Here is an 11,951-nt window from a genome sequence, read left to right on the forward strand (position 1 = left end):
ACGTTCAATTTTTTGTTTATCAAACGCATCTAATCTGAATCCAACAACTTTAAGTGCTGAATTGAATTATCAAATAGAACCTAATTCTTCAAAAGGTTGCTTAACAAGGCACAGAAGCATAACGAAGCCTGGATGCTTTGCTTCAATGACACTGATCCAGGATATGTTGGAACTTATGCTACAATAACTTAATCAGATTGCCATGGGCATAGGCTTGATTTAATTAACTAAGATTACAGTTAACTAAGAACATCTAAGATTTTACAATCATGCATATAACTTATTGATATAACAAAAAATACAAACTCAACAGAATGCCAATTTTTTAGCATGAGCAGTGGAAGATTTTGAGGTACTAATCAAGCTCATATAAAGAAGCAATTGTAGACTGTGCTATTGTTCTTATAAAGTTTTGGAAACTTGAAATTTAAATTATTTAAGGCCAATTCTTTCTTTACATGAGGAAGAGGAGGATGCAGCTTTCTTTACCTTTGATCAGTGAAGAAGGAAAATCATCCCACTTAAGACAGTTCTACGTTCCAAACCAAGAGAAAGTTTTGCTAAAGCACAAAGGTGACTGGTCTAAGAAGTTGACAAATGCAAGATGATTAAGCTTTGCTTCAAGAAGTAGGAATTACTAAAAGTCTAAAACTACAAAAATCAACTACTAAATAATATCCATCAAAGCCAATAGAAAATGGGTTTTGTTTCTTCCAAAGTTTTAGTAATTTTGTTTTTAATTTGCACCATTGATGGATAAGTTAATGATTAATTATGACATTACACCCTTAATTTTCTCTCTTCCACTTCAATCATAAAAGGTTAGAAATTATGGCTGCATTGCATCTCAAAACTTTTGTCTTGGACACATTGTGCCAAAGAAAGCCGTTTGTGTTTGGACAGGAGATTATTTGGAATAATTATTGTCACACATCTTGTGATACGAGTACGTGAGATAAAAAGATAGTTGGAAAAATAAAAAAATTGACTAAAATTGTGATTGTGATGCAAGGAAAACAATAATATTTGAATTAATTTTGCTATCCAAACTATAATAATTTGGACAAATTCTATTTTGCACCCTTAATGTCATTAATTTCACAATTACACCCTTAATTTTCATTTCGAATACTTCATACTTTAGACCTAAGAAGTTTGGCCACAAAGTTGTCAATTGGATTATATTTACCTACTTGTTATTGTGATATTAAACTAAAAAAATGATATTTGCACTTTTCAATTAGTCTAAGATACTCCAAAGCAATTTTTTGTACTTTTTATGGCAAAATTGCCCTCAACTCTTTGTTTTTGGGCTCCCCAGAGGAAACTTGGCTTTCCATAGGATCAAGGCAGAGAAGGCTCATTGAATCTGGATGGATTATATCCTTGTTTAGTTTTGGATGCTACTAAATGTATCTTTTTAGACTATTCTTGTTCAAGCATTTTGGAAAAATTTTCAGCTGTGCAGTTGAGATCTTTTCTAGTCAAATATGGGGTGTGGGTATGGTACAACACAGGTTTTTAACATTGTGGAGTTCCAAAGGATAAAATAAGAGTGTGAATATCATTTAACTTTTTTATACACCACTGCCAGTGTAATTTTTTTTTTTTTTTTTTACACAAATAGGTTTAGATCATATTACATAACATAAATTCTAACTTGAAATTCAAATCATGCCATATGTGACATACATTCAAAACTGTTAATATAAAAAAAAATCAGTACAGTGAAATCGGAGTGTTTGGACAGTGAAATTATCCCAAATAATAGTTCGCTTGCATCATAAACACATTTTCCAACCCATTTTTTTATATTTCCAATAATTTTTTATTTCACATACATTACATCACAAAAAGTACTACAGTAATTATTTCAAATAATACTACTCTATCCAAACAAACACACATAAGTAAAATATAAAAGACTCGATATAACATAAATATCATCGTATTAATCAAATGTCAAGTTTTCAGCATGAGTAGAACACGTACGTCAAAATTTTTTGAGGTACTTGGCAATTTTAAGTATCTAATGTAAGCTAAAAATTGATTCATCTTTTCCTGATACTCTTCCAATATTGGAGAAACTAAAGGGTTTTTCCTCTTTTTTTTTTTCCCTTTGGAATACTGGAGAAACTGTTAGATTAGGTTTGAACAAAGAATGTTTGGAATATATATATTGGAATAATAATGATAATAGGTTTCTCTTCTTTACGAAAGAAAAAGTCAAACATGACTAAACCAATGAGTAAAGCAAGTTACATAAGCTGCTCTAAGTTTGCTACAAAGTAATTTGACTAACTTATTTATATTTGTGGTTCCAACTTTAAAATTATTCAAGACTCTGGTTTCAAGATTCAACAGGTGATCCCAAGTAAATCTTGAAGCTATGTACAAAAAACTTGCAACAGTTTTGACCCATCATTATTCACAATATTCCTGTCAACTAATACAACATTAAAAGTCCACCACTAGGATATTATGCAGCTATATTTGACCCATGGTTTGGACACATTGGATTATCAGAGTCCATGCATGACACCTTGTTATTGTGTTTATCAAGGTTTTGGTATGTGTCAATCAATCATATAGGATAACTAACAAACATGCTTAGGAATTGGGATGGAAGCAGCATCCAATGGGTCAATTGACCATGTGTTTTGCATTTTGGATATGTTGTTGGTCCCATGGATCATCTAATGGCCAGTTTGGCCACAGCATGGTAAAAGAATTCCACCATTCTTCATGAGAGAGAGAGAGAGAGTCTTGATGTAACTTTGACATTTTTAAGACATCAAGGAGAGAATTATCATTGAAAGACTATACATAATTTTCTTCAAAAAGAAGAAAAGGGCAAAAGATCAATCACATTTAGCCCCTAAAAGATTTGATCTAGTGTAAACTCACACGCTTGGTCTACCATTTTCATTGAACTTGTTGGTCACTCTAGATCAATCGTAATCTTTGGAGCAATTTTACTTTTGGTCAAATTGACGTCATCATCTGTGTATTGTTTAAAAGAGATTTTACTTTCTGCTATTCATGTTATTCACAACGACAATAAGAAGAACTTAATTTTGTAAGATGAAATAAGTAAGGTTGAGAGTTAAATACTCGTGCTTGTATAATTCGTATGTCCTTTAAACGTTCCGTTCTAAATTAACCATAATAATAACTAAATCAAGTATTGCAACGGCAACTTTGGCATATTTTTTAAAAGATATTTTAATTTCTCATCTTCGTGCTCTTCACAATGAAAGTGAGAAGAAACTTGATTTCCACACTTCCGTGAGGTAGAACGAGACGTTTTATTCTAAATTAACTATACAAATGGAATCGAGCTTTGGGACGGCAACTCGACGCAACCAATGTCACAAAATTAAAGAAAGTGGGCAAAATGTATATATTTCCCACAAGAAAAAAACCTGCTGCAATAGACACCATATAAAATGGCAAGTGCGTAACAAAATTGGACTTGCCTTGATCGAAAATGAAAGACCCATCCAAGACCAACTTGAAATTGTACGTTTTCCTTCCTTATAATAATTGAAGGTCCCATGAAAAAGTCAGGTCCCACAAGTAGGGTCCCGATTAGACCACTAAAATGGCCATATATGCGTAGTGCTTCACGCCACGGTGGGGTGGCTGGCCCGATTTCTAATGTCTTTTAGTGTTGCATTTGTGATGGAATCATCAATGGCGGCCATTATTTGCACTAACTGTTAGGAGCTTTTTTTTAAATGTTTTGTTTCTAGAAGGAAAAAAAAAACTACTTTAATACTACCTACACTATCCAAGTGGATTTTTTGGGCAGTATTGCCTTTTTGAAGTATATATGGTAGCAAATGTAAGATTTTCAATGAAATGTTAGGTCGAGTTTGGTTTCAGTGACTGTTGAAGTGTTAAAATAAGTTTCGTACTGAATTATCTTGAGGAGGGCCAAAGCATTTCACTCCTTATCTTATCTTTGCTTTTGGTAATCTATCACTGTAACACGCATGTGGAGGATGTCTCTCTGTTTTTGTCCTGTGTGGGGTTATCCGACCTTAAAGCAAATTTCTCCATTATTATTGCTTCTTGGGGCTTTATGAAGAAAGAATCTATCTGGGTTGGATTTGTTTCTCAGGTGTTCTTGATTTTATCTTCTGGGTTGGGGTAGGAGTAAGTTTTTTGATAGCATCTTTGGATAAAATTTGGTTCTTGGGGTAAAGTTTACTATAAGTTTATCGAGTTTGGATTTCTGGGTCTTGTTCTTAACTGGTGGCTCGTTGAAAAGATGGCATCTTTATAGGTTTCTAATGACTGTTGAGGCTGGTAGTTACTAATCAAGGAGATTTATAGGTCTTTTGAGCTTCTACAATAGAAGTTACTGGGGTTTTATGAAACTTTTGGTGCAAACGTCCAGTTTCTAAGGAGCTTTGATCTCTTCCGAATTTGAGGTGAAGTTTCAAGTTGAGGCTGTTTGAGATTTTGGATTTGAGCTAAGAAGGTGTTGGATTGAGATTTCTTAGAGAATTTTCTTACAATTTGCAGTTGATGATGGCCAAAAACTTTTGAAATTCTATTGGGGAGGAACTTTCTTTGTTCCCTTTTTCAAGTTTTTTTTTTTTCAAGTAAGGTTTCCTGGATTCTGTGTATGATCATGGAGAAGCAGAATAGCTTCAGGCCTGCAAGAATTGAGAAGCATCCAAGTTTTCATGGGGTGATTGAAAAACAGCAAAGTTTTCAGGGTGGGGTGGCAATGGAGAAGCAGAAGAGCTTTAAGGGATTAATGGAGAAGCAGAAGAGTTTCAGGATGGCTATGGAGAGGCAGCTAAGCTTTGGTGGTGAGAAGAAACGGAGCAAAGATTCTCCTGGAAAACGAGGGGACACCCCTCTTCATCTTGCTGCAAGAGCTGGGAATTTGACTAAGGTGAGAGACATTTTTCAGAAGTGTGATGGTAGTGTCATTAAGGATTTGCTGTCCAAGCAGAATCAGGAAGGTGAGACTACTTTGTTTGTGGCTGCTGAGAATGGGCATGCATTTGTTGTTGGAGAGTTCTTGAAATACATTGATGTTGAAACTGCCTCCATTCGTGCAAATAGCGGTTATGATCCGTTCCACGTTGCTGCAAAGCAGGGCCAACTTGGTGAGTGCTTTCTTCTTTTTTCCTCCATTATATGTAAATGCAATAATTTTCATTCTCTCATGCCTTTTCCAGCTATACATAGAAAATCTGTTTCATTCGTGGGAAGTGTTCTTTTAGCGTCTGCAAATGCTAAATTTATGAGCAATAATCTAACCTAAGCTTCTAACTGAGATTTTGTACCTGTCATATGATGCTTGTTAAGATTACTTGGTTGCTAAAAGGGACCAACAGTAAATATCCAGAGTATCGACATTTATACTATGCTAACAAATGATAGTAATAGTAGTGATCAGTTTCTTTTTATTCTTGAAAAATGTCTACCTAAGTGTTCTAACTTCGTGAACTCCATTTCTTCAACCATTCAGTACATTTTCCTCTAAGGAGTTCAGTGTTTTTTGGTTATTGATCATTCAAAGATGTGATGTTATCTGAAGCTGCAGTCACTAAAAAGATTGTACATGTAATTTAACACAAAACGCAATGCAGCTTTCTACCTCTTACCAGAGCTTAGTTGCATCTGCATTCTATGTATATGTACAAATACATGTGGTTGTCTTGTTTCCTTTTCTGAGGTTTTGCCCTCGAAGTGAGAGCGTGATGGATGGGTGAGAGGTTCCCTATCCTTTTTTGTTTGGGGGCTTGAAACTAGCATCTCAATCTCCCATCCTAGACTCTATAATTGCTTCCACAATTCTCAATCTTCAGTTTAAGGATTTGGCACCAGTTCAAGAATGAAATTTACCAGTCATTCAGATCCGTCAGCGGATTGAAGCTATGCTTACAACTTCTTCCCATATGTATGTAAGGCACATACGTAATTCTCCTTCTGGAACTTGTGGTATTGTCACTCCAAATATCGTCTAAGATAGCTAGGGTTCTGACTATTGTTTTAGTAACCAGTGTAATTGGATTTTGATACGTAGAGAATGTATGATGACCCTGGTCCTCTGTAGGATTTGTTGCTATAGGGAACAAGATTCGGCGAGTCATCTAGGAAAAGCATATGGTAGTCTCATGAAATATTAGAAATATGAAGAGTTTGGTGAGTCCGTGAAGGATTTATCTTCAAATTGTTCCATTACAGGCGGCAGCCTGTCTAGTTACTGTTTTCATGTAAAAATGAGAGTTGCGATTGGATTTTTGTTTGCTTCTTAACATATTTAGTGAATACTCAAATATAGGGAGGCTCCACTTTGCATGCCATCTCAAACCATGCAATTCTTTGCATGTCATCTCAAACCATGCAATTCACTGCAATCAAATGCTTTGTAAGCTTCAAAATCTGCACCTCTGTGTGCTATGGTATTCTATATGCTTTTCGCCGATGGTACCTGGTGTAACAGGGACAACTTTGACTTCTTTTTCACTATTTAATGACTGCCTGTTATAAAGCATTTTGCGTATCTTAAGTTTTTAGGATAAGATTTCTTTTTGCCAAAACAAAAACATTTTTTGTATCAAACTGGAGCTGCAAAAAATAAATTTCTCATTTCTTACTTTTGCTAGCTCAACGTGACAATAAAATTTGTCTGGAAAGGATCTACAGAGCCACACGTTAGACAATCTGACAGCCGGTGAAGATTGTCAAGAAGTGGTTCTGAGATATTGTAACTGAGGTCTATACAATGTTTGAAGCTGTGTTATGTTTAGTTTAGCTGACCTTCTGAACTTATGATCTGAAGGACATGTGCAATTTGACCAGTGTCCTGGGGAGTGTTAGAGCTGAGAATGTGATGATCTCCTTTTGAGATGTTTTTGTAGCCTGACAAGAAACTGGTGAAATGATTAAAGGTCCACAACTAAGGGCAAGACTTGGTGCAACAAACAGGTTGCTGTCAACTAGGTAGTTTGGAATATGAAAAGAGCTTTTGGTTTGTGGAGAACCTTTTAAACCTAGCCCCCCTAAAGATCTAATTACAGGACCAAGGCATCCTGTTTAAGACAATCTTATGTCCTAGCAGGTGTTGTCTGGCTGCAAAGTTTTTGCTGATGAAATTACTGACCATGAAGACTTACAATCTGACATTTTTCATCTGTTGTTGTCATCCTGTATTTTCTTAAAACTGTGCTCATAAAGGTGTGAAGCTTGATTTATCAAAAAAAAAAAAAAAGGTCTGAAGCTTGAACTTCCGCATTTTAGAGGCAATGAGAGTTTCGAGTTGGACCATGCACTGTCCTTGTTACGGCTTTTATTTTTAGGGTTGAGGAAATGCCCTTGGTACTGAGTATCTTCCTTTTGTCACATCAGATTATTGATGCAAGAGTCAGTTTTTTCTGATATTTATAATATTTTTATGAATTAAAATTGGATATTCTGGCTCTTATGTTTTGCATTTGGATTCTGATGGAAAGTTTTGCTAAAATTCATGTACTTAATACCTTAAGAGTGAGTTAACATCATATGATGAGATATTCATCGAAGGGATAGAATTTTTTTGTAACTTAGTTCAAATGTGTATTCGGAGGTCAGTTTGCTCTTTTTTTTTGTTTTTTAAAATTTTTTTAAAATTCATCTTATTGGAGTATCTTTTGGTATAAATTGCAGAAGTGCTGAAAGAACTATTGCGGTTTTTTCCCAACCTGAACATGACCACGGATTCATCCAATACTACCGCTTTACACACAGCTGCTGCTCAAGGACACGTTGATGTAGTCAATCTGCTTCTTGATATTGATCCTAACATCGCTAAGATAGCTCGAAACAATGGCAAGACTGTGCTTCATACGGCTGCAAGAATGGGTCACTTGGAAGTTGTGAAATCACTTTTAAGCAAGGATCCCAGCATAGGATTCAGGACTGACAAGAAAGGTCAAACTGCACTCCACATGGCTGTGAAGGGCCAAAACGTGGAGATTGTACAGGAATTAATAAAACCTGACTCCTCTGTTCTGAGCTTGGGAGATAACAAAGGAAACACGGCACTCCACATCGCAACAAGGAAGGGTCGAACTCAGGTTGTGCAACTTATTCTGTCTATTTCTTTTTTATGCTTGACAAAGTTTCTTGGGTTTCTACCTGTTTGATATATTTCTTCTTATATTTGGACATGTAACATTAACATTTTGTGAGCAATGTCTCTAAAAAAATTAGCTTATTTCTTGCCTACCCTTGCCAACTTATAGGTTCATGTACTTCCTTCTTGGTTTCTAAGGTGTTTAAAAAACTTAAAAACAAATGGGGAATGGAGTTTGTGCATTTATATCTCTGTTAACTTGTCTTTACGTGCAGGCCTGTGCATTCTTGGAGTAAACTTTTAGTCTTGGCATGACTTTGTCCATGGACTCAAGGCATGAGTTGTAAAAAATTGGCTAAACTAAGTGACAATATGAATCATTGTGTGTTTATTTGTGTTACTCTTCTTACGATGGGTGAATAGAACATAATAAAAGTACATGTGTCCTGGGCAGCACTTTTTATTACTAATCTGCTGTCTTTCTGGAAGGATGGCTAGTGTTTTCTCCAACTTTCTTGAATTGTAGTGGTCCTTAAACCACATAAGATTCTGTCCAACTTTCTCATTTGCTGAAATTTCACACTATATGCAGACATGTGGATTGAATTCTGTGAACATTGTGATCGCAAAGCTTGAGTTGTTGGAGAAGACATTCTGTGAACATTGTAATGGTGTCCCTTGATATGTTTTTGAATTCTTCTACTCTGTCCAGATTTTTCATTCATTCTATTAGGTGGCAGTGAGAACTGAACCAAGTTCTTTGCCTGCTCTTCTTATCTCCTCCTTTATAGCTTGATCTATCTTAGTGGAAAAGCAATTTACTTGCGCAAATGCAGATTGGTCCACTTTACTCTGGCCATGAAAATTTTCAGATGCATTTTATGTTTTAATTTGCAATAACCTGCTGAAATCCAGAATCTGGCCTTCTTGGTTGCTTCCAGTTAATTTGAACCATTCTAAGCAAGGAAGTGTTTTAGAATTTTTCACTTGCTTTCTTTATGGCACATGGTCTCCAGGGACACTGGTTAAGCTACCATTTTATTTGTCATATTCTATTGTACTGTCAATCTTGGTTTTCATACAGTCAACAAGCTGACAGACAGGAAATAACTTTTTTAGTAATCTATTAAGTCCAGTTTTCTTTTTTTTTTTTTTTTTTAATCTGATAAGGCTTTAGTACAATTATAGTCCTACGACAGCCATAAGTTGGATAATTTAGCTACTTCCACGCGGTAATTGACATCTGTTCATCTAAGAGCAGGGTTCAATCTTTCTTCATGAATTGCATGGTCATTTGAATAGCAATTGGAATCTAATTGCAAAACTTTGTCAAACAAGCGTGTATGTTGACATTTCTTGGGAAAAGAATTTGGCTTATTGGAATTATCTGGAATTGGCAGATTCTTGCATTTTTACAGGTTCAATTTAGCAAAACCTGGGGGTTTATTTTATTATTGTCTGGTTTCAATGACAATGTTCTTACCTAGTTCTGTGCTGTTGCAGATGGTACAGAGTCTGATAGCAAGTGAAGGCATTGAGATCAATGCAACTAATAAGGCTGGAGAAACCCCCCTTGATATTTCGGAAAAGCTTGCAATGCCAGAATTAGATAGCATTTTAAAAGAGGCAGGAGCTCTTCATTCTCAAGATCATGGAAAACCACCAAATGCTGCAAAGCAACTCAAACAGACTGTCAGTGACATAAAACATGACGTGCAGTCCCAACTCCAACAATGCCGTCAGACTGGCTTTAGAGTAAGGAAGATTGCTAAGAAAGTGAAGAAGCTCCACATTAGTGGCCTTAACAATGCCATCAACTCTGCAACTGTTGTTGCTGTCCTGATTGCAACCGTTGCTTTTGCAGCCATCTTCACTGTACCCGGCCAGTATGTCGAGGAACGAACAGCAGGATTTTCACTTGGGCAAGCCCATATAGCTAAAAAGGCAGCTTTCTTAGTCTTCATTTTGTGCGATAGTCTGGCCTTATTTATCTCCCTTGCTGTTGTGGTGGTACAGACATCTATTGTTGTGATAGAACAGAGGGCAAAGAAGCAACTTATGTTCGTGATAAACAAGCTTATGTGGACGGCATGCCTCTTCATTTCAATTGCCTTTATTTCTCTCACCTATGTGGTTGTTGGACGTCATGAACAGTGGCTTGCTGTGTATGCAACCATAATTGGTGGTGCTATAATGCTTGCTACAATTGGCTCAATGTGCTTTTGTGTGGTCCGGCATAGGTTGGAAGACTCAAAGATGAGGAGCATAAGGAGAGCCGAGACACTATCAGGTTCCTTTTCAGTGTCAATGGTATCAGATCCGGAGTTATATGGTGAAAAGTATAAAAGGATGTATGCAGTGTAGGGACAGTCAGTTCCTGTGAGCGTGGGCATCTGGAGCAGAAAGATACCTTCAATGACTTCTGCACTAGTATCAATATCCTGCAATATTAGCTGGATCATATTGCGTTGAGCTGCATTTGGCACTGAAGCTCAGGATGATGAAGATTTCATCAGCCATATTATAACCAGGGTTTAGATTTAGTATGCTATGATGGCTCCCAAATCAGGATTCTGTACAGGTAAAGAGAGAGTGCTGACGGTGAGATTTTGAGTTGTATCCTCTGTATAATTAACCTCTGGGTGCATGCTGTTTTGAGCTACAAATAATCTATGGTTACATAAAGTAATAATGGCTGATATTAATCTTCATGAAGCCCCATTCTGCTTTATTATCTTTGTATCTCAGTTTTCCTATTCTTGTTAATACTTGGAAAAAACGCAAGTCTGCAAGATATTCAAGCTGGGAACAAGGTTAAACAAAAAAAAGAAAAAACTGGGAAACAAGGTCATTCTGCAGAGTGATCAAGGGGAACCGAGTGATGGTTTTGATCGTCAAGTAGAAACCTAAAGGTGTAGACTATGCATTAAGTTGTGTTGGAAGGACAAAAGCACTTGGAACAGAGAGGCATGACAGAGGATTTAGAAGGAACTTGATGTTTTTTCTTCTCCTCTATTTTTTGTGGGATGCGAATGTTGAAACTATATCCAAAGCTGTAGGCAGGTGACATGAAATATTAGTTGGTGAGTGAAGCAAATTTGCATGTGGTTAGCTTTTTCGATCTTGTTCGATAATTCTTGAGCAATTTTCATTGACGTGATGAAGGTAAAAGCATGTGACACGAGTGAGCTCAAAGAGTTTCAGTGTCTGGAGAAATGGTGGATTCACATAACAATTTCATAGTCCAAATCTCCATTCAGACCATTAGTGCAGTTTGACAAATTCCTCTTCCTTTCAAAGAAACTTTCTGCTAATATATACCACCTACAATGCATTTTATCCAATTTAAGAGTTCCTCTAGCAAGTTTTGGACAGGAGCTGCATTGTGGGCTTCGTTAAATGCAGAACCATCACATTTTCTATAAGATTTGTGAATCAACTTCAACCTCAAACCAGAAACAGTTCCTGTGATATGCACGTATCAGTTCCCCCTTCTTTATGCAGCAGCCCCACCATGCTTGATTGTTTTATGGCCATGAAAGCTTGAGAATGCTGCAACTAGACTGCCATTTTCTACGATCTTAAAATTCAAGAGCTCTGGAGGTTTCAATCACTATAGAGTTTTTTGCTTGCTACTAAGCTATGCTGAGGTGATTCTGCATCAGTTGGGATTTCAAATTGCAGTGTTCTACTACTAGATCCTTCATCAGCTCTGAATGCATTTAGTATCCTATCTGCTAGAAAACCAAAGCTTTATGCTTCACTAGAAGAAACAGTTCACCTACAAATGACACTACACTTGGATTCAAAGGCTTTAAGCAGAAACTTATAAAAGAATGAAAGAAATCAGGACCTGGTTCTCCGCAAG

The 11,951-nt window shown here is 36.4% G+C and overlaps 1 protein-coding gene across 1 annotated transcript; it reads left to right on the forward strand.

Moving 5' to 3' along the window:
* Positions 1-3,766: 3,766 nt before the first annotated feature.
* LOC140038324 (ankyrin repeat-containing protein At5g02620-like) lies at positions 3,767-10,798 on the forward strand. The gene is made up of 3 exons (XM_072083608.1): positions 3,767-5,129; positions 7,675-8,084; positions 9,587-10,798. Exons 1-3 carry the CDS (start codon positions 4,637-4,639, stop codon positions 10,445-10,447), a joined length of 1,764 nt encoding a protein of 587 aa, XP_071939709.1. The 5' UTR covers positions 3,767-4,636; the 3' UTR covers positions 10,448-10,798.
* Positions 10,799-11,951: the final 1,153 nt, after the last annotated feature.

This window comes from Coffea arabica, chromosome 3e, assembly GCF_036785885.1.
Source record: "Coffea arabica cultivar ET-39 chromosome 3e, Coffea Arabica ET-39 HiFi, whole genome shotgun sequence".
NCBI classification, from domain to species: domain Eukaryota; kingdom Viridiplantae; phylum Streptophyta; class Magnoliopsida; order Gentianales; family Rubiaceae; genus Coffea; species Coffea arabica.